General features: G+C 37.2%; 2 protein-coding genes across 2 annotated transcripts in view; one reads left to right on the top strand and one right to left on the bottom strand.

The window, feature by feature from the left end:
* The window catches only part of LOC117990200 (arrestin domain-containing protein 17-like), a 436,990-nt gene that overhangs the window by 115,768 nt on the left and 296,781 nt on the right, over positions 1 to 24,441 (bottom strand). The window lies entirely within an intron of this gene.
* LOC117990093 (uncharacterized) overlaps positions 1 to 24,441 on the top strand; it is an 80,545-nt gene that overhangs the window by 39,828 nt on the left and 16,276 nt on the right. The window contains exons 2-4 of the mRNA XM_034977537.2: positions 17,267 to 17,365; positions 18,133 to 20,181; positions 20,337 to 21,832. Of these exons, the coding sequence (XP_034833428.1) occupies positions 17,338 to 17,365; positions 18,133 to 20,181; positions 20,337 to 21,832 (3,573 nt within the window). The 5' untranslated portion in view covers positions 17,267 to 17,337. The remainder of the gene's footprint in view (positions 1 to 17,266; positions 17,366 to 18,132; positions 20,182 to 20,336; positions 21,833 to 24,441) is intronic.

The following is a 24,441-nucleotide window of genomic DNA, read 5'->3' as shown; positions in this document are numbered from 1 at the left end:
TCGGTTTCACTTTCCTTCAAATATTTGTGCGCCAAATTATTAAGAAAGATAAGAATATTATATCAATTTCAATTGTATTTCAAGAGATTTTTGTCAAAGAGTTTGTTGAAGAGTTTTTTATATAGTTGTTTGTACTTTGTTGTCTGTCTGTTTGTCGGTCGGTCAAGAAACCTACAGGGTACTTCGCGTTGACTAAGAATCATGAAATTTGGCAGGTAGGTAGGTCTTATAGCAGACAGAAGGGGAAAAATCTGAAAACCATGAATTTAGGGTTACATCACACAAATAGAATTAAATTGTGGTCATGAACTAATAATTAGTATTTTCAATTTTCGAAGTAAGATAACTATATCAAGTGGGGTTGCATATGAAACGGCTTTGCCTGTGCATTCTAAAACAGATTTTTATTTATTTTTATGCATCATAGTTTTGAATTATCGTGCAAAATGTCGAAAAATACGACAGAATTACGGAACCCTAATTGCGCAAGCCTGACTCGCACATGACCGGATTTTCTCATGATATTGATAACTTTACTATTCATCCAATCTGTTTGATGGTTTGATGCATTTGGATGACGTCGTTTGCTTGACGCATTTTATCCACAAACCAGATGTTGTAACCCGACCACCATACGCCTACAATGAGTTGTCAACTCATTATATCCAAATTATTCATCATCATCATGATCAACCCATCACCGGCTCACTACAGAGCACGGGTCTCCAAAAAATTTTGTATTATTAAGACTAATATGGAAGTATTCATAGTTTTTTAATTGTTAAAAAAATAATCATTTTTAAATATGTTTTTAGTTTTCGTTGTTATTAAATCTTAAAAGTTACGGTAGAATTTCATCTTTGCCCTAATAAAGTCTTTGACCAGAGGGTGTTGCAATAATGATGACATAATGGATCCGAGACATGGTCGCTTACTATGGGCCTCATAATAAAAGTGTCATCATCATCATGATCAACCCATCACCGGCTCACTACAGAGCACGGGTCTCCTCTCAGAGTGAGAAGGGTTTTGGCCATAGTCTACCACGCTGGCCATGTGCGGATAGGTAGACTTCACACACCTTTGAGAACATTATGGAGAACTCTCGGGCATGCAGGTTTCCTCACGATGTTTTCCTTCACCGTTAAAGCAAGTGATATTTAAATAATTAAAACGCACGTAAGTAATTCCGAAAAGTCCGAAAAGTTAGAGGTGCGTGCCCGGGATCGAACCCCCGACCTCCGATTAGAAGGCGGACGTTCTAACGACTAGGCTATCACAGCTCATCCAAATTATATTACAACGGTAAAATAATGGGGATTTTGACTTGCCTTCAATTAACCAAGCCTTTTACTGGAAAAGTCAAACTTATGCTTTTGTGAACTTTTCTGATAATACCTTATAGCTAATAATTTTATTTTATTTAGTTTTTAGCTATCATACCCTTATTATAAATGTGAAAGTGTGTTTGTTTGTTGGTTTATTGGTTTGTTGGTTTGTCCTTACATCACGTCGCAACGGTGCTACGGATTGACGTGATTTTTTGCATGGGTATAGATAAATACCTGGAGAGTGACATAGGCTACTTTTTATGCCGGAAAATCAAAGAATTCCCAACCTAAATCCACGCGTACAAACTCGTGGGCATCAGCAAGTATACAAACTTACTTAGAGCCTCAATAGCTCAACCGGTATAGGAGTGGACTGAAAACCGGAAGGTCGACGGTTCAAATCCCGCCCGTTGCACTATTGTCGTACCTACTCCTAGCACAAGCCTGACGCTTAATTGGAGAGGAAAGGGGAATATTAGTCATTTAATATGGCTAATATTCTTTAAAAAAAAAAAAAAAAAAAATGTGAGTAAGTAGGTAAGTATTTCATTTCAGTAGCGAAGAGTGTCCTATAGTTAGTCGAAATGACCCAATGATTGCGGTGGGGAAGATCAAATTGCTTCACGCGCCGCCGCCGCGCTGCAACTAAGTATTACGATACTTTTCACTTTTGTTTAGTTTAAGTTTATTCATTCAGGGAAAGTGGATGAAAATATTTGGGCGATATGTTAAGTAATGTAAATATAAATCATTAAGAGTGTATACTAATAGGTCTTACTGTAATAAGAATAACTTTCTTTGCTTACCAAAGTAATTAAAAGCCTAACGTTATCACTGGTGAGCTCTTCAAGTAATAGAAATGGAAAAAGAAAGATATTTATTCAAACAATTTTTTGCAAGTGCTTTTAAATCTCAAGTGAATTTACCACTGGTTCGGAATGACTTTTCTACCAAAAAAGAACCAGCAAGAAACTTGGCAAACAACATGTGGGCAACAAGGCAGTCCCAGCTTTTCTATAACGTTCTAAGTTATAAAATGTTATATATGTTTTATAGACTAGAGATAGAATTTACTTAAATAAATAAAATTCTTCCTAAAAAAAAAAACTCTATACTTAGGTCTATGTCTATAGGTTATAAATAAGACTAAAATTGTTTTATTTTTGTGGACATAAAATCAATAAATCAATAAATAAATAAAAAGTTATAAAATACGGCACGATCTATGTATCTTGCCACCATAGACATTCCTACGCTCACTGAGCCGGCAGGGATTAGTCGAGATAATTGCAAGAGACCTGATGGCTTTTTATTATATACAAATAAGTAAAAAGTTGTTCGTTCAAAAGATAATTGTGATGAAAATAAATATTGCGCCAGAGTTTCGCAGAGGCTGCAGAGACCGAATAAGCGGTGGTTGCGCAAAGCAATCGCAGTGAAGTGTACCTACCTACCTATTGTAGACCAACGCAACTATTGATTTATGAAGGGGTTGTTTGAGCTTTATAGGTTACCAGCTGATGCTACATTTGGTATAGAGGTGCTTGGATCCTGGGGAAGGACATAGGCTACTTTTTATCCCGGAAAATCAAAGAGTTCCCATGAGATTTTTAAAAACCTAAATCCACGCGGACGAAGTCACGGGCATCATCTAGTTGCCAACAAATTAAATTACTAAGTTAAAGTACTTCTAGGCAGGCGCATTACATCTTAGGCTGTGATGATCACTTGCTGGTAGGTGTGTTGCAGTAAAGCGCAAGCCTATAGGTATAAGAATGATGTGATAGCCTAGTGGTTAAAACGTCCGCCTTCTAGTCTAAGGTAGGGGGTTCGATCCCGGCCTCTAACTTTTCGGAGTTATGTGCGTTTTAAGTAATTAAATATCACTTGCTTTAACGGGGAAGGAAAACCTGCATGTCTGAGAGTTCTCCATAATGTTCTCAAAGATGTGTGTAGTCTACCTATCCGCACATGGCCAGCGTGGTACACTATGGCCAAAAACCCTTCTCACTCTGAGAGGAGACCCGTGCTCTGTAGTGAGCCGGCGATGGGTTGATCATGATGATAATAAGTATGGTAGAAAAACGAAATAATAATTAAAGTAGGTAGGTGAGATATTTGGTGCGTAGAGAATCAAGGTGTCGTTATTGGAATGCTATGGTGGGTCGTACTAACTAATGAGTTTTTCTACGCTTTCATATTTGATGTAATCGCTTTTGTTGAGCTCTGATTGAATTCCACTATGTGATTATGTGTTAACAATATAATTATTAATACAAGTTGCAAGCTTTTACTGCATTTCAAAAAGTTCATTGATGTTGTTTTTCAAATGTGGTTAAATTTAATTCTTGTTGGAAGGTATAATAACACCACGTCTGTGTATAATAAGAACAGACAATTCTATTAAGTAAACTTGAATACAATATTTAAATTTTATTTATCTAAATATATAAAAACATACAATTCTATTAAATAAACTTAAATCTAAATTAAAAGAAACAACATTAAATTAAAAATAAAATAAATTAAATTAAATCTAAAACCTCATCGAGACCACCGCAGCGAGGCATTGTACCCAAGATGCTGGCAGCATTACCCCTTTGGATGGCCAAACTAATTCTTTGACCAAGGTAGCTGCCAGCTCTCGGATCCCCGTTTGACTCGATAACTCTTTTCGCAATTTCTTCAAAAAGAGCTCGAGCCCCCGGGCCCCACGGCCCCAAGGTCTCCACACCAAAAGGCACGAATTGAATATCTTTGGAACAGGAAACTTGCTAAGTACACTATCTACTAAAGTTTCTACAGCTTGTAATAGGTAGGTACCTAGTAAGTAATTATTTTTTTAAACAATATATAATGCTGAGATAGTAAAAAGTTGAATTATACGGCCGCCAATCCTAGTATGAATACTTAATTAAGTATTTAATAAACGGCCAAGTGCGAGTCAGGCTCGCGCAACGAGGATTCTGTACCACAATCGTATTTTTCGATATTTTGCACGATAATTCAAAAACTATGATGCATAAAAATAAGTAAAAATCTGTTTTAGAATGCCGAGGTAAAGCCCTTTCATATGATACCCCACTTGATATAGTTATCTTAGTTCGAAAATTGAAAATAGTAATTATTAGTTCATGACCACAATTAAATTTTTTTGTGTGTGATGTATCATATTGTAACCCCTTAATTCACGGTTTTCAGATTTTTCCCCTTATGTCTGCTATAAGACCTACGTCCTACCTACCTGCCAAATCTCATGATTCTAAGTCAACGGGAAGTACCCTGTAGGTTTCTTGGCAGACCGACAGACAGACTGACAACAAAGTGATTCTATAAGGGTTCCGTTTTTTCCATTGAGGTACGGAACCCTAAAAAGTAAGTTCTTGTGATAGAACAATAGATAATAAAAAGGCCTCCAAGATATAAAATTTAAATGACCATTAAATGTCTCTACAAATGCTGTACTCGTTTAAAAATCTAGAATTTTCCTTGAATACTAAATGTATATGTAAGCATATTGAGTCAGGGTTGACACTTGACTTTACCTCGAAAATAAAATAACTCTTAACTTCCGGTAAGTTTTTTAAGTTTACGTAATTAATTATCACCATTACATCATCTAAATATATAACAGGAAAAGGTTACTGACTGACTGACTAAACTATCAACGCACAGCTCAAACTACAGGACGGATCGGGCTGAAATTTGGCATGCAGACAGATTTATCATGACGTAGGCATCCGCTAGGAAAGGATTTTTGAAAATTAAACCCCTAAGAGAGACTGACAAAACGTCATATAGGTATGAGTGACAGAGACAACGCTCTACAAAGCCGAAATGTCACATTAAAGGCCGATGTACATTACTTTCTGCCGCGTACTGTACAACACGCGCTCGCCCAGCGCTCTTTCCATACAAATGTAGGTTGCTTCCCATTTGAATATGTAACATTGTAGTCATGTTCTAGCAATTTTTTTTTCACATTTAAAAATGGCGTTGTGCAGTGTAGGGGCTGAAAAAGCACATTGTAATAGGGCTGCCTAAGCATTGCTCGGTAGCGAAGCTAAAACCGTGCACACTGCACTGGGTAGGCACTGGCAGTCCCTCACCAGCAGTCGTGGAGCGAGCACGCGCTCCGAATAAACCAGATTCCAAAGGTTCGCAGTGTATGATTTCCCCAAGTCACCCCAATAGTTGAGAGCCAAACCTCACAGGGATCCCACACCGATCCCACAACAGCATTCCTACTCGGCATGATGTATTTTATTTTATTTATTTTATTTTTATTTTATTTAACAGGAAAACTTACAGCTAATATGTAAAAATGAATAGGTAAAAACAGAAGAAGATTAAAGCTAAATGACAAGTTTTCACAGATAAAATACACATAAGAATAACAAAAAAAAAAAACTCGACTGGGGGAAAGAAAATTCAGGGAGAAGTAATAAAATAAAAAAAATGAGAAACGAGATCTGGCCAACGAATTATTTAACTGAAGTATGAGCGTTAAAGAATTCATTGGCCAGAGCTTTCCGAATAGTGGTTCCAGTGATGCAGAATAGGTCCAAATTTTTGTCATTTTTACAAATTTTATTAATCGATGAGGCAGATCTAAGCATAAACGAGTTTCTACGAAAATTGGTATGCGTATGCGGTGTGTGAAACATTGAAAAGAAGCGAGGATGAGTATTGCTAGGGACTTTAAAGTGTAACTTCTCGAGAAGCGGCGCACAGTCAACTGAGTTATTTGCAATATTATTGGGGCCGATTCTCTAGTACACAATCTCTAAACTAAACTAAATTAACAGGTCTAAATCTAGTGCTTTCCTTTTCCGCAAGCAACATTATGAAAGGGATAGCAATAGATTTAGACATGATATTTTAGTTTAGTTTAGAGATTGTGTACAAAGGAATTAGCCACATTGATTAGATAGGAAATATCACTTATATATCTCCGAGTGGTCAGTGGTAATAGGTGCAGCTGGGCACAAATGCCTTCGTAGCTTGTATTAGATTTGAGTTTAAATTTGTATTTGAGGAATCGAGTGAATTTTTTCTGGATTCTCTCAATACGTTGAATATATACTTCATACTGAGGGTTCCAAATTTGAGATGCATATTCAAGATTGCTCCTAACCAAGGCACAATAAAGAACTTTAATGGTTTTGAGTTTAGTGAAATCTTTAGACGATCGGATTAAGAATCCCAACATTTTTGATGCCTTGCTCACAATTTGATCCACATGAATGTCGTATAGAAGTTTACCATCAACTATAACACCTAGATCTCGTATAGAGGATACATGATCCAGCTCTTGGTTTTTTAATTTGTATGTGGATTTATAAACATTGTTTTTACGTGTAAAAGATATGGCAAAACATTTAGTACACGATGTAAGGATGTACATGATGTAAGGATATACCTATTCAAAACTGTTTAGGCATAATATGGTTGAATAAAGAACCTCACATAGATTAACCCTGTGGCCCTACCGCGGTTGTTTGACAGCTACAATGTCACGATCGCAATCATCTCTGATTGGTTAATGCTCGCTCACTATTGGCCACAATGCATTGTTGCAACAAGAATCGCACAAATTCAGCCAATCAGAACAATTGAGATTGTAATAATGATTGATGCAGGTTTTAGACAATCGCCCTGCAGAAGACATTATACTTTTTTTTGGGCAGTCGCTATAACTTATAATAAGTACTTGATTATCATTTAATTTTTTTGTTGTTACTGTTAGTAAGTAGGTACTTAATTTTTTTGTAAACATTTTTTGAAATAAAAATATGATAACAATGAGATTTGTAAATAAATGAGAGAGAAACAATGAATAGAAGGTGGAAGGTTCGACGGCAGACAGTTGAAAGGTTTCTAAGGCCTTGGCTGCAAGTTGCGAGTTGCAACAGTGCGGTCTCAAAGGGCGTGTGTACGAGCGCTCCGTGTCCTCACGATACGTGCTTCGTGTACTTATTGTGTACTAGTCAGTGAACAAGTGATTCATCGTCATGATCAACCCATTATCGGCCCACTACTGAACACGAGTCTCCTCTCATAATGAAAAGGGTTTAGGCCATAGTCTACCACGCTGGCCCAATGCGAATTGGCATACTTCACACAACTATGAGAACATGAAGAACTCAGGTATGCAGGTTTCCTCACGATGTATTCCTTGACCGTTAAAGCAAGTGATATTTAATTGTTGATAAAACGCGCATAACTCCGAAAAGTTAGAGGTGCCCGGGATCGAACCCCCGACATCTAGAAAAGAAGGTGGAAGGTTTGACCACCAGGCTACCACCGCTTTTTTGGTTGAACAAGTGATTGGTTAAATCAAAATCTTAATATATTTAAATGGAAAAGGTGGCTGACTGATCTATCGACACAGCTTAAACTACTGGACGGATGACGGATCGGGCAGGGAACCATGCAGATAGCTATTATGACGTAGACATCCTCCAGTAAAGGATTCTCGGATCTTCCAAAGGGTGTTAATAATAAGGAACTGGGGTTTGGAATTTGATAATTTCGGGTGGGAGGCTTTGACTTTGGCTAGTTACCACCCTACCGGCAAAGCCGTACCGTACCGCCTAGCGATTTATCATTCCGGTACAATACAAAAGGGGTATGGGTTTAATAAAACTTCCAGGTTAGCCCGTTTCCATCTTAGACTGCATCATCACTTACCACCAGGTGAGACTGCAATCAAGGGCTAACCTGTATCTGAATAAAAAAAAGTACATGTATTTGAGTGTACACCGTAGGGTCTGTACACCACACGAGTAGATATCCCTACAGAGGGGAAGCTTCCTATACTGTTCAAAATTTTATACCTATTCTTATAGGGTTGTCACCTGTTGCAAGTGAAAAAAGTCACGCAAATTGCTAATGGCATGACAGACAGACAGACTGACAGGACAGACAGATAGACAGACAGATTGACAGACTAACAGGCAGGCAGACAGACAGACAGACAGACAGACAGACAGACTAACAGACTGACTGACAGACTGACAGACTGACAGACAGACTGATAGACTGACAGACGGATAGACTAACAGATTGACTGACTGACAGACTGACAGTGCCTAGGTACTAACTTACTTTAGTAAAGTAAATTAATTTAATATAGTTACTACATAATATATCACTAAGTCTAATTTTTTGTACAATTTACACGTAACTAATTCGGAAGTAATATATAAATATTCTCGCTAAGTATCAAATATCAATGCGCACGACCCACAGCCTTGCCGTTCGCCATCCAACTGGGCTCACAGGAGCGTCCGTGACACGTTGTGGTGTGCGTGAGCAGCGCTATGAGTGAGTGTACCTACAGCCAGCCGGTTGTATGAAGCTTCTTCTCTGTAGAATATCTTCTCGTGTGCTGTACACTGTACAGCACAGCATGCGGTGAATGTACTCTGCTAGTTAAGATTCGAGTCGTCACTGTAGCTTCGAGGAGCTTATGTCGAGTCGATGTTATTTCATTCATAGTGTTGTGACACGCTTGTCTAACACCATTAACACCATATAGGATCACTTTTTTGTCTGACTCTCTTTCTGTCTGTCTGTCGCTCTGTCAAGAAACCTACAGGGTACTTCCCGTTGACCTAGAATCATGAAATCTGGCAGGTAGGTAGGTTTTATAGCAGACATTAGGGGAAAAATCTGAAAATCGTGAATTTGTGGTTACATCACACAAAAAAAAATTAAATTGTGGTCATGAACTAATAATTAGTATTTTCAATTTTCGAAGTACGATAACTATATCAAGTGGGGTATCATATGAAAGGGCTTCACCTGTGCATTCTAAAACAGATTTTTATTTATTTTTATGCATCATATTTTTTAAATGATCGTGCAAAATGTCGAAAAAATACAACTATAGTACGGAACCCTCGCGCAGCATGACTCTCATTTGGCCGGTTTTTTAACTTGATCTAATAGATTAATACGCTTTTGTACGCAATTTAACAAATTGTTGTAAATTGTAATAAGTACCTACATAACGTATTGCAATTCGTAATACAACACCATCGCTAAGCTACCTACCTACTTTGAATATTTTCAAAACAGTGAAACAGTGATGTACAGATACGCTAAAAACGCACGATAAAAAATCTTTTATAACGTACTTCTTGTGGTTGGTAATTTATTTAATCAGGTCTAAATGTGGTAATGCTGTTTGCCGGATCATTGAACACGCTGGGCGACATTTTTTCCAATCGCATTGACAATAGGAACTCGATCTTCTTCGACCTAGTGTTTTTCCGGTACATTGCACTTCCACTAAGCTCTGGTTTCCTAATAATTATATTTATTAAAACTTTTTGTTTGATTTCTTAGAGTAACCTTTTTCTGGTAGGAAGAGAATTAAATTGCACGAACTACGATTAAAATAAATCATTTTTCATAACATTAAATAAACTCTACATAGGCCAGTCATTAAAGCCAAAAACCGAAAGTAATTAGTAACTTGATGAAATTGTAGGGGGTTTTTAAAGAAGGTGAAATAACTTACCGTGTGATTTTGCAGCGTTCTGGGGTGTACGGAAAGGGTTGAAAAGGGGTGAAACGGGTTTTTTGTTAATAACATTGCCAAAAAATTAGTAACACGCTGCAAATTTATAATAGTCATAGTCATAGTCATAGTCATAGTCATTTATTCATAAATACACATTATACGTCAATTACAATAATTTAAATTCTTTTTCTTAATATTTAATAACATATTCTTGTTTCAAGAATAGATTTTTTAAAAATATAAAATAAAATAAATGTTTTAAACAATTTAGTCTTGGATCTTCCCAAGTAGAAATTCATTATAACTATAGAAAGACTCCTCGACAAGCCAGCTTTTCATTTTTCTTTTGAAAATCTTAATATTTTGCGCATTTTTTATGTCGTGGGGAATCCGATTATAGACCTCGGGACCCATTCCAACCACTGTCCGCGAGGCTTTCTCAAGCCTGTGGTATTTTGCAACTAGGCGATTAGGATGCCGTAGGTTAAAAAGTTTTTTACTGCCCCTATTCACAAACTCATCTTTATGTTGCGCCACATAAATAGCCACATGCAAAATGAGTAAGCTGGGTAGGGTTAATATGCCTAATTTCTTAAAATAATAAAGGTTGTTCTTACCGTTTTGTACGTACAACATACGGAACATTGTTTATTATTAAAAAACAATGAAATTTGTTATTATTGTTGATATACCAATCAGTCAATTTCTTCTTTTTAAATTGTGTGTTTTTGTGTGTTTTCCTTTATCTCCAGTGCTAAATCTGAACAATCAAGCATCTGATCCTTTAATTTCTTCTAAGATTCTTAATCATAGTGCATACCATTTTTATTGTATTTTTTATTATGATAATAAATTCCTATTCATTTCAAAATTTACTACCATTATATTACTAACATAATTTGTCACGTAATTTTTTTATACCGATCAATTTATGTCACATCACTAAATTAATATGCAATGAGCCCTGCCCCGGCGCATTCTATCACGACTGGCTATACCATTAAAATTCATAGTTATGAAACTTTAACTATGATCACCATACATTGCTGATTTTGTAAGACACGCACAATGGATGGAGCTAGTTAAATTGAGCACGGATATTAAATAATGATGAAACATTTGTAAGAGAATATTATGTAGTAGTTGGAATTCAATGTAGGGCTGGCAACTCGAAAATTAACAAAGAGAATAATTATAGTTGTATTTATATTATACCTGATAGTATAATACCTCCTACAATAAATTTTGTATTATTAAGACCAATATGAAAGTATTCATAGTTTTTTAATTGTTAAAAAAATAATCATTTTTAAATATGTATTTAGTTTTCGTTGTAATTAAATCTTAAAAGTTACGGTAGAATTTTATCTTTGCCCTAACAAAGTCTTTGACCAGAGGGTGTTGCAATAATGATGACATAATGGATCCGAGACATGGTCGCTTACTATGGGCCTCATAATACAAGTGTCATCATCATCATGATCAACCCATCACCGGCTCACTACAGAGCACGGGTCTCCTCTCAGAGTTAGAAGGGTTTTGGCCATAGTCTACCACGCTGGCCATGTGCGGATTGGTAGACTTCACACACCTTTGAGAACATTATGATAATGAACTCTCAGGCATGCAGGTTTCCTCACGATGTTTTCCTTCACCGTTAAAGCAAGTGATATTTAATTAATTAAAACGCACATAACTCAGAAAAGTTAGAGGTGCGTGCCCGGGATCGAACCCCCGACCTCCGATTAGAAGGCGGACGTCCTAACCACTAGGCTGTCACAGCTAATAAAAGTGTAGTCATTCGTATTTTTAAAATTTTATTTTTGGCAACCCTAGTTTAAGAAGTCAGAGAGAAGCGAGTAGATGTAAGTTAGTTGGCTGGGCCTTTGTCTGGGCTACCAAATTGCTATTGCACAAGTACACGAGTAAGTAACCAATGTTATGGGGACTATAAACGGTCGCTTTGTAATGCTTTGTAATAGCATAGTGTAATAGCTTTATAATAGGTTTTCAGTTTTAGGACGTTTTGTAACTCTTTGTGACCAAGAGTGTAAATATTTGACTTTCCTTCAATAGGTCTAGTACTTCCAGTACAGCTTCTGCCAAGCGCTAATCTAACTAAATATATAAAAGGAAAAGGTGACTGACTGACTGACTGATCTATCAACGCACAGCTCAAACTACGGTCGGATCAGACTGTAATTTGGCATGCAGATAGCTATTATGACGTAAGCATCCGCTAAGAAAGGATTTTTAACCGACTTCAAAAAAAGGAGGAGGTTCTCAATTCGTCGGAATCTTTTTTTTTTTTTTTTTTATATTTTTTATGTATGTTCCCCGATTACTCAAAAACGCCTGGACCGATTTTGAAAATTCTTTTTTTGTTTGAAAGGGTATACTTCAAAGTTGGTCCCATTTCAATTTGGTGAAGATCTGATGAACATCTTCGAAGATAGATACTGGAACTCCTCAACGGATAAGAGTAAATTGCTCGCAATCAGTGTAATAGCTTAGTAAACAGTAGATTTTTAACCAGTCATAGCATAATTCCATGGGGCCACTAAAAATTGTGAAATAAAATTTTTTTACAAAAAAAATAAAAACCGACTTCGTTACATAAACACTAAAAATTGAAAAATAATTTAATTTATTACCGAATATATTATGTATACAAGAGTTAATATAGTTCCATAATAATATTTTTTGGGGTCGGTGCCAATGAGGTGCCATTGTGGAGTCCCATAAAAATATGAAGTCTAGACGATTCGCGCAGCTAAAGCTAATTGGCACCGGCACCAAAAAGTATTATTATGGAACTATAATAACTCTTGTATACATAATATATTCGGTAATAAATTAAATTATTTTTCAATTTTTAGTGTTTATGTAACGAAGTCGGTTTTTATTTTTTTTGTAATTTTTTTTTTGATAATTTAACTCCTAAGGGGTTGAAATAGTGGTTGAAGTTTAGTCCACGCGGACGAAGTCGCGAGCATGAATTAGTCTATTATCATCATCATCATCATCAACAACATCATGATCAACCCATCACCGGCTCACTACAGAGCACGGGTCTCCTCTCAGAGTAAGAAGGGTTTTGGCCATAGTCTACCACGCTGGCCATGTGCGGATTCGTAGCTAGTCTAAATAAATAAAAAACCGGCCAAGTGCGAGTCAGGCTCGCGCAATGAGGGTTCCGTACTACAGTCGTATTTTTTCGACATTTTGCACGATAATTCAAAAACTATGATGCATAAAAATAAATAAAAATCTGTTTTAGAATGCACAGGTGAAGCTCTTTCATATGATACCCCACTTGATATAGGTTATCTTACTTCGAAAATTTAAAATACTTATTAGTTCATGACTACAATTTAATTTTTTCTTATAATGTAACCATAAATTCACGGTTTTCGGATTAGTTCCTTTACCTACTTGTGCTATAACACCTACCTACGCACCAAATTTCATGATTCTAGGTCTACGGGAAGTAAGTACCCTGTAGGTTTTCTTGACCGACTCGACGGATAGACGGACAGACAGACAGACAGAGAGAGACAGACAACGAAGCGATCCTATAAGAGTTCCTTTTTTCCTTTTTAGGTACGAAACCCTAAAATTCCTAAACATATTAAAAAAAAGTAAATAGGCTGAACTTTGAATGGAATGCATCCAATAGCGTGGCGATCGAGGTCAGTACTCAGCCTGCAATTTACGTCTAGTGCTCAAGTCGGCTCAGATTTCTAGAACAGGTTTACAACCTAAAATTAGCTGCGAGCTTTTATAAGCTTCTTTATGGTATTGAAAGTGTGTAAATAGGTAGGTGGAAACCTTTCTGATGGTGAGTAATGAAGCAGTATATGAAGGAAAAGCTCTTTGGTATCTACTTATGTTTTGCAGTTTCTACAGGGAATCTATATCTAAATATATAAAAGGAAAAGGTGACTGACCGACTGACTGACTGACTGATCTATCAACGCACAACTCAAACTACTGGACGGATCGAGCTGAAATTTGGCATGCAGAATGCAGATAGCTATTATGACGTAAGCATCCGCTTAGAAAGGATTTTTGAAAATTCAATCCCTAAGGGGGTGAAATAGAGGTTTGTAATTAATTTGTGTAGTCCACGCAGACGAAGTCGTAAACATAAGCTAGTCTTCTATATAAATAAAAGGAAAAGCTGATTGACTGACTGATTTATCAACGTACCTACAGCTCAAACTACTGAATGGATCGTGCTGAAATTTGTTATGCAGATAGCTATTATAATGTAGACATCCGCTAAGAAAGGATTTTTGAAAATTTCAACCCCTGTCTATGCTCTTTCAAGGAAAGTCCAAGGATTTTTCTTAAATCTACATCTCCTGAGGATGCCCCGGTGTCGGAGCGAAACGTCCCTACTACGTTGAATGTGTTCTATGATGATTTGTGGTGTTGTGTGTATTGCTTACTTTTAGCTGCTTCTTTTTTTTTTGGTTGGATAAATAAATAACGAATTTAATTTAATGAAATTATTACAATTTACAATGAAACTTAAAGCTAGCCTTATCTAATTACTATAAAAATCATTTGTGCGCTGGACAGCCAGGCTGATCCGTTGCGCAAAAAATGAGCCAGCCCTTCTGTAACCAGATGAGGCTATTATTCTAAAGGCTAAATTTTTATATTTATACTTCTTTAGGAGGACGGACGGCACATAATATCGCACGCTGCACTTTTTTTTTTTTTTGTTTATACAGCAGGGGAAAATCCTCATGGACACCCGTAGGTAGAGCCGGACTCTTACCGGCTAAAAACTCCTGGTTGAGCGTGTTCCCGCCTTTCAGCCTACAACACAGCAACATTCTTGTCTTTTACTCTTTTGCACGCTGCACGTTGTAGCATACCGCATCGTCTGTTTTGGCGGATTGTAGCGGATTAAGCTTGTGGTATACCTACTGTAGGATTAATAAACGTAACCTTGGTAGATACCAGGAATTCATCACGGCGAAGAATTCAGATACAAATAAACAAACCGTCTTTGTACAACGTTATTGTTTTGACCTCATTGTCCCAGTGACCCCGTGAGTCAGCCTATGTTCGGAAGTTATTAGCACCAAACTATTGTAATTCGGTGCGTAGAACTTTCGTACAGGACTCTAATGATTCTTATCATTAGCGAAAGCCATTTTTTTGGGTCAAAAGTGGAATAGGTACCTACCAACTATAGCTGTTGACATATTTTGGTAGTACGAGTAGCTTCGAGTAGGTATGTAACTAATGACAATTTAAATATGTAGGTATTGTAAAAAAAATCTAAGTTTTGGGGTTGAATCCACCACTTTTTATGTTAATTACCTCATGGGTTAAATTGTATCTGAATAAAATAAAATAATACTAATATTTAGTATTATTTTATTTATTTACTAGCTTATTTTCGAGACTTCATCCACGTGGACTGCATAAATTTCAAACCCCCCAATTAACCCACTCAGGGGTGGAATTTCGAAAAATCCTTTCTTAGTGGATATCTACTCTTTACCAAGAACACACCCTCCAAATTTCATGTCTCTACTAAGACCAGTGACTTAGGCTGTGCGATGTCAGGACTTTGAAATGTTTGAATTTTATATATTACTAGCTTTTAAACTACCGTGAGTGATTTCCATTATAAATACTATCTTACTTATCTTATTACTAGCTTATGCCCGCGACTTCGTCCACGTGGACTACACAAATTTCGTACCCCTGTTTTATCCCTTTAGTGATTGAATTTTTAAAAATCCTTTCTTAGCGGATGTCTACGTCATAATAGCTATCTGCATGCCAAATTTCAGTCCGATCCGTCCAGTAGTTTTTGCTGTGCGTTGATAGATCAGTCAGCCAGTCAGTCACCTTTTCCTTTTATATAATTTAGATTTCAAAAGCTAAAAATGTACTTACCTAATAAATTAGTTTCTACTTTCTTGTAACTTGTAAGAGTTTGACGGCTTGTCTGAGCACTGCGCTGTTCATAAGGGCAACCTTACGTTAACTTAGATCTAAATATAGAGGTTATCGATGCAATTAGAATGGTCCATTATAGTATAATGCAACGTTCCCACAATAGTCCCAGTGTTCCACAAGTAGGTATAAACTACAAAGCGAGCTCTATCGCGGTTCCATTTGAGCCATCTCTATGGCTTCAATTATTTCTACACGATGTTAGTTACCGATACGATCAGCGTTAGGAAACCTTATGCAAATAATTACAGCTCATGTCTAGCTCCTTGTTACCTTTGATACTAAGGCAGTGGTTCGACCGCCGCCGGCGAAAAAACGACTATCGGCGATTTTCTCTCTCAAGAAATGCCCAATAAATGTACATTCTGTGTAAACGAAAGAGATGCATATACCAAAAATTGGTCTCTGACTGTTCACACTGCCGGCGACGACTCGCTTTACTAATTTAATCGCTGAGCGACGAGCTTTCAAAAATAAACTCGCTCAGCGATATTCGTTCAGCGATGCTCGCTCGCTTGAACACGTGTAACGCGCGCGCAGATTTGCACAGGGCTGAGCGACCGCGCGAGTAATCGCTCGTCGCACTTGCACACTCGCTTATAGCCCGGCGACAAAACTATCGAAACTACACACTCGCTTCCCGCCGATCGCCATATAGTTTATATTGTTTATAGTTTCTAGTTCTACTCGTTTCTCGTTCATCGTTGGGAGTCGGACCACTGCCTAAGGCGTCATCTGCACGGACGAGAGAATCGCGGCGATAGTCTCGCTGTGACAAAATTCGATACAAACTATTGCCGCGATAGTATCGTCCTGTGGAGATAGGCCCATAGGCTAAGGCCACATTATAATGGGGCCGATTCTCTAGTACACAATCTCTAAGCTAAACTAAATTAACAGGTCTAAGTCTAGTGCTTTCTTTTTCCGCAAGCAACATTATGAAAGGGATAGCAATAGATTTAGACGTGATATTTTAGTTTAGTTTAGAGATTGTGTACAAAGGAATTAGCCACATTATGTGTCAAGCTTTCAGCCTCTAACGTTAAGTAACGATTAGCGACTCTGAGTCCGGCTATTAGAGATAAGTTTGGTTGAGTAGTTCCAGAGATTGCTTAAACAAACTTACAAACTTTACCGCTTTATAATCAGTAGGTATTATAAATGCGAAAGTGTGTTTGTTTGTTGGTTTGTTGGTTTGTCCTTCAACCACGTCGCAACAGTGCAACGGATTGACGTGATTTTTTTCATGGGTATAGAAAATGACCTGGAGAGTGACATAGGCTACTTTTTATCCCGGAAAATCAAAGAGTTCCCACGGGATTTTTAAAAACCTTATTCCACGCGGACATCAGTTAGTATTAATATAGAAGAAAGGAAGCCACCTACATATTCATATTTTATTTTGTTTTTTTTTCAGGACAAAGAGTAGCCAGGACGGCATGGGGTGGACTTGCTGATAACTTTGCTGCACAGCAAAATGAAATAAACATGGAATCTCCAGTCAGAATATGTATAGGTGTGTACAAATATATAAGTCCCGCAAGTTTCTAATGCGCGTGGCCGCCATTTTAGTGACGTCAGCAGTCAGCACTAGACTAAAGTTTCGAGCTGATGGTATATTTTTACCTAAATTTACGTCAAATGACGTCAAAATGACGTCATTTCGATGTTAATGAGACATGGTTCCAGCGCAATAGCAATTTGCGGGACTTATATCAACTAGATATTGATTGTAGATAGTACAGTTGATTTAACCGACTTCATGCCGAAGTTAAAAATCAGTCATTCTAACTATCGATAAGTTTCTTAGCAATGTAATTATTTGTCAAAAAAAATACCAAGCAATTTTTGACAAAATATAACCTTAAAATAACAACGTTGCTAAATAACTTATCGAGAGTTAGCAGATACCTAGGCCTGGCCGTAATTTACAATCAATTTATGATTGTTAATTACGGCTGTTATGTTACTAAGATGATTATTAAATTGAAATAAGTTGGTAATGCAATATTTGAATAAAACACAATTAAAAAGTTATTTTTTTTATTTTAATGAAAAAAATTCATTTTAAAAATTATAAATGTTTTTAAGATTTATCTTAAAATCATTTATAACAAATGTATATTACTTATCTTAAAAAAATATTTATAGTATCTTGAAAACATTTACAACAATACTATAATATCTTAAAAACATTTATAACATAATACTATGTTCTCTGAAAACGGGACTATAAAGCTATACTTTCAGAATAAACAAATTGTGAAATATATGTAATTTCAGGTGCAGCTTTAGTAGTAAACTTACTACTGATCACCAGCACGACTGTTACTGCAAATACGTCGCCAAACGAAACGACGTCTACAGAGTTGAACAATGACAGAAACCCAAGGTATGGAAGAACTAACGGCACATCGTGGGATGAGAAAAACAAATCAAAATTACCGGACGAAGCACTCAATGAGCTAAATCCAAATGATTATTCAAGTGAAGAAAATTCAGAGAAAAACGCTAAATACAAGGACAGAGGAAGGGTTAAATATAATGTGCAATCCAAATCTACAACAGCTAGTCCTTTGAAGAGGGTAACTAAACCAACTGATGTCGTTATAGTGACACCAACTCCTGAAGTACGAAAGCCTGCGCAAATAATTGATAGCATGCGACATTTTAAAACAAAGATACCTGCAGTGACTATTGTAAGCAGCACTGAGCCAATTAAAACAGCAATACACGACGACGAATACGATGATGAAGAGGAAGATTTAGACTCCTTTGAAAAATTTACGTCGAGTAAATTTGATGATAGCAGTTTTTTCACTATTCCAAGCTTTGACGATGATGATGACTATAGTCATAGTACCAGAAAATATAAACACGGATCCGATAGACATAGTAAACATGACTACAACAGCCCGACCTTTAGTAGTTTCTCTGACTTCTTTCCTAAAAATGTGTACAGTCTGAACCAAGAAGAATCATACAATTCAGAATCGTATATCGATTTCGACTCTGAACTTACTACTCCTAAAAACAAATTTTTTGATAGTAAACATCACAAACTATCGTCCAGTATTGTAAATAAGGTAGATACAGCTAGTGCTAAAATGCCGTCAACCAATTTAACAAATGTCAACGACATGACAGAAACTAAGAGTTCTGATAAATTAAGTAATAATAGTTTACCTAGCAATAAATCAACTGTATTTATAAAAAATACCAAAGAGATACGTTTTATGGATAATGATAAGGAAGGCACTGTTAATAAAGGGCAATCTGATGTGCACGGTACAAGTATTTATTATGAAATGACAGTTTTGTCTACTGAAACTTACACTAATCTTGATAAAGATAATAATGACGATGATTGCGATGAGAATGAGCCCTCTGAAACTACAGTTAGTACACCACTAAGAGAGGAGCTGGCATCGATTATGGCTGCAAAGCCGAATTTAGAAAGTTCTACAAAACCTAGCGTTCCAGACTCCGAACCAAGCCCTGTTTCTATATCTACAAGATCATCAAAATTCTTCCCTAGCAGCACACCCTTCACTGTGTATACTTCATTGGGCCCAATGTCATATTCTACACAAAACATAATATCTTCAACAGATACTGCTAAATTATTTTCTAGCAGCTATAATAGAAACCGAAACTATTCAAAACGACTTAATTTATCTGGTGCCAAAGATTCTCCTAATAGTGTTTTATCAACATTACAAACTGTGCAAGTTTCACCGAACCAAGCCTACAGGCCGCAAACGAGACGTTTCCACTTTACTACACCTAAAACGAAGCCGATATGGATGGCCCCAAGACGAAACGCTACTAGAAGGATTCCTTCTACAATATATTCCGAACATTTTGATATTAAAGACAAAATATCGTCTACTCATAAACCAAAACTACCGATTCGAACTGTAACAACAACTCAATCATCAGAACAAATAGACAAAATATCGTCTACTCATAAACCAAAACTACCGATTAGAACTGTATTAACAACTCAATCATCAGAACAAATAGACCCTGTATTGCAGAGTGATGTTAGTAGTTCGCAAAAGACTGTTCACTCACCATCTATATCTGATAATACTATACCATCGTTATGGAAAAGAGGATCTGTAAAGTTTGGAACATCTACCGCAAACTCTGCTGAAAAGAATACTGGCAGTGGAATTAGTGATCTGGAGATTCCACCAACGTTAACAGCCTGGGCACTGGCCAGCATGAGAAGTCCTCCGTCATTATCAAATGCTGTGGTAAATGCTACTGGATCAACACAAAAAAGTGTAGACGAAAACGAGTTGCAGAAAGTTGGAGAAGTCGTAGGTGAGTTTCTAGTCATTCAATTTTATTTATCCTAGTACTCTTGGCATGGATGGATAGCAATAACTAGTAGCTAGTTGAGAATTGTTGCTGTCTAAAATCTAGAATATTTGTTATGAGTCTTTTAAATTATATACCCCTTTTTGATTTTTTTTCAGACAAGTCGAAAGAATCTACCACGAGTTCAACAATGCCATCATCTACTGCAGCTGCAAATAGTGATTTTCTTACTAAAAATATTACAGAAATCTATCAAAATCGATTACCGTGGAAGCCGATATCTCCTACAGCCTCTGTAGAAAGTAATGGAAAACCTAGTGAAACTAATTCAGAAAGAGTTCCTGCTGAAAGTAATATATCTATCCAAAGTAGTCAAGAGCCACCTAGTACGGAGGCAATTAGGACTAAATCACCAGATAGTGCTACAGAAGCCTTTAAAACTCCATCCTGGATTCCTGTTACGAATGCCCACAATCAGGTAACTGTAAACGAAATCAAAGAATCTTCAGATGTAAAAGTCATTCTACCAGTTGATACAACTAAGTCAACTGGCTTCGAATCTATAACAAAACTACCTGCAGAAATAACTACGCCTACAGACGAAACAGTAGCTACCTCAGAAGAGAAGAAGACGACGACTGATTATGAAATTACTACAATCAGATTTACATATGTTCCAACTGAAAAATCAACTGTGGAGACTATCACTGAAGATAATACAGAATGGCATCCGGTTATCCCTACACGAACACATGCGACAACCGAGGAAGAGAACCCAATAACTACGTACCGACCAAAATATGTGACCACAACTGAAATGATTGAACAAACAACTGCCACAAATATTGAGAGCACACCCCAAACAGAAGTATCCTCGCAAGATATAAAAAAACCTCCTCAGAAAGAAAGCCTTGCGACTGATATTATTCCAATAATAACAACAACTTATGCTCCAACAGTACCAACCATAACAACTACCCCAGCGACTACAACAAAAGCAGATCCTACCACAACAGAGTTGGTCGAGGCAACTTCCGAATCTACTACTGAACCTACAATCGAAATAGTCACCTCAATCACAAATAGTACAGAAACCTACAGGCAGACTACTACAGAACTCGATACCACTACACCTTTAGAAACAACTACAATAATAGTCTCTGTAGCCACAGAGATAAACTCAGAAAGAGTTCCAGTTACTACATATACACCAACTGATGTAACAGAAACGGTTGAAATAGAAACTAGTAAACCATCAGAAGAAAACAGTAACAGCAACGAGGTTGTAGTAGAAGAAACGACTGAGTTACCGCCAACTACCACTGATGGCATCACTAAAATCGAAAGAGTAGTAACTACAATAGAAGTTAGGTATCCTACAACGTCGGCTCGAACGACTACTGAAGCGAAACCAACGACTGACAAAGACGCCGAAAACGAAACAACGACGAAAGAAGTCACGACTACAGAAGACACGACGGATGAAACCACTAAATCTGTGAATGACTTGGAGGATTTGACAAGTTATGCTGAAGATGTGACTACGGAAGCGTCGTCGAGGGTTCTGGAACAAGAAGCTGGGACTGGTGCTGCTATTGCGATCGCTGTCAGTACTATCGGTGTGATTGCTCTCGTACTACTTGTTGGATTATTGGTAAGTTTACTTTCATATTCAGTAGAGATTCTTTCATTATGGACTAAGAGCCAGCGCGTGCCAGACCTTCGTTATTTTCTAAAAGCAGTTTCTCTGCACATTGTCCACAACACAGGGAGGAACGATCAGCGACTATGAAGTTTGGATCATGGTGACTATGTGAGGTAACAGGTAATAAAGGTGTAAAAAGTTTTACGTCAAAGTATAAACTCTAATTATTTTATGTTCTTCGGAATATTATTAGAAATCACGTCATGCATTGCCAGATACTGCAATCCTCTGCCAGACACCCTTAAAGTTTGATAAAGTGACAGTTAAAGATTAAGGGTGTCTGGAAGAGGGTTGTCACGAGGGTTGTCATGACGTGATTTCTAATACTATTCCTGTAAAAAAAATAGACTTCATACTTTGGCGTAAGGTTTTTTACACCTTTATTACCTGTTTATCTCACAAAGCCACCATGATCCAAACTTAATAGTTGCTGATCCTTCCTCCCTGTGTACAATACGCAGAGAAACTTTCAGCTTTTATAAAATAACGCAGGTCTCGCACGCGTTGGCTCTCTCTCTATTAGTCCACTTTATTGTCTGCAACAAGTGTGATTAACAACTGCGGGTAATTCGCTAACTCAGTGTTAGCGAATTACCCGCGATAGAGATAGAGAGATAGACACAGAGCTCATTTGACATGGATTGGTTCTACATTGCTGCTTTACTGAGTAAAATGAAAACAATTTTTCGAAGAAAAGAATTTCAATTAATAAAAAATATGGACATAAGAGTAAATAATATGCATGTATAGTACGCGACAGGTTGAGATGGCAATCGGGGTATGAGGCGAGGGGACGCCCCGAACACCCGCACGTCACTCGCGCTCTCACGCACCGGGTTAGCGCGAGGGCTGTGCGAGTGTGCGGGGCGTCCCCACCCCGACTGCCATCTCGACCTGTCACGTACTATACCATATTCTAGCAAAATAAATGATTATGATTATCTATATATATAAAAGGAAAAGGTGACTGACTGACTGACTGACTGACTGAATGACTGACTGACTGACTGACTGATCTATCAACGCACAGCTCAAACTACTGGACGGATCGGGCTGAAATTTGGCATGCAGATAGCTATTATGACGTAGGCATCCGCTAAGAAAGGATTTTTGAAAATTCAACTCCTAAGGGGGTGAAATAGGGTTTTGAAATTTTGTAGTCCACGCGGACGAAGTCGCGAGCATAAGCTAGTCAATAATAAAATGTCAAATGAGCTTGGTGGAGCTACCTAAGCCTCTACTGGAAAAGAAAGCTATTAAAATATCCTAGGAAACATAATATTATCTGCCTTTCACAAGTCTTACGGCCGAAATTAATAAAAATCAATCTATATAATATTATTAGATATGTCATGTAATTTTGTCAAAAAAGAACACACCTACAATAAGTATTTGACAAAATTAACAATATTGCGTAGTAACAAATTACCGGTACGATTCATTATTAATTTTGGCTGTAAATTAATAAACAAATCCGAGAAAACCTAAAAAAAATAAGAAAACAAAATTAAACCACCAAGAAAAGTTAATATATTTAAGATTGCTTGGTAGTAGAACAAAATGATATAAGTCCTACAAATTGCTATTGCGCTGCAACTATGTCTCATCATCATGTCATGTCATGTGTGCAACCATTTACATCGAAATGACGTCATTTTGACGTCAGCTGAAATAAGAATATACCATCAGCTCGAAACTTCAGTCTAGTGCTGACGTCACTAAAACGGCGGCCAAGCACGTTAGCAATTTGCGGGACTTATACTTTCAATAGTTTAAATCGTCCCAGGCACTGAAAAATGGAAAAAGTATATCATAAGCTCATAGATCAGTATCGTCTTTTTTTCTAAACTCAAGTTCATAGCTGAGCGACCTCTAGTGTAACTTTTTAAGTTATCTGTTACTGATTGACAGAGTTAACTTTAACTTGAAAAGTTACACTAGAGCTAGATCACTATGGATTTCGCTCAAGTGAATTCAGTCGAGGGCTAAATCTCTAAATAATAAAATTTCTTCTCTTGAAGCGATGTCTTCCTCCCGTTTTCTATCTTTGATCTGAGGTTACATATTTTCTTCTATTGCGATCCCTCCATTTTCCTCGTGTTTCTCTAATCTTGACTCCAACGGTGATAGTTCCACAACATATCCAAAGTAATGAGCATAATATCTATAGTAACTCACGATAAATTATGCGCACTGCTTTGGAGACCGTTGAGGACATAGAGCACTGCTTGTTGAACGTTGAGGACAAAGAGCACTGCTTGTTGAACGTTGAGGACAAAGAGCACTGCTTGTTGAACGTTGAGGACACAGACCACTGCTTGTTGAATGTTGATTCTGAAACGTGAAACAAGAAACTTTTGATATTGTCTGGTGGGAGACTTCGGCCGTGGCTAGAGAATATTAGCCATGTTAAATGACTAATATTCCCCTTTCCTCTCCAACTAAGTGTCAAGTTTGTGCTACCGACAAAAGCTGTGCCGCCAAGCGATTTAGCGTTCCGGTACGATGCCGAGTCGAAACCAAAGGGGCATGGGTTTATTAAAAAACTGCCATACCCC

This window comes from Maniola hyperantus, chromosome 17, assembly GCF_902806685.2.
Source record: "Maniola hyperantus chromosome 17, iAphHyp1.2, whole genome shotgun sequence".
In the NCBI taxonomy this organism is placed as follows: Eukaryota; Metazoa; Arthropoda; class Insecta; order Lepidoptera; family Nymphalidae; genus Maniola; species Maniola hyperantus.
This window is presented reverse-complemented; position numbering and strand designations above follow the sequence as displayed.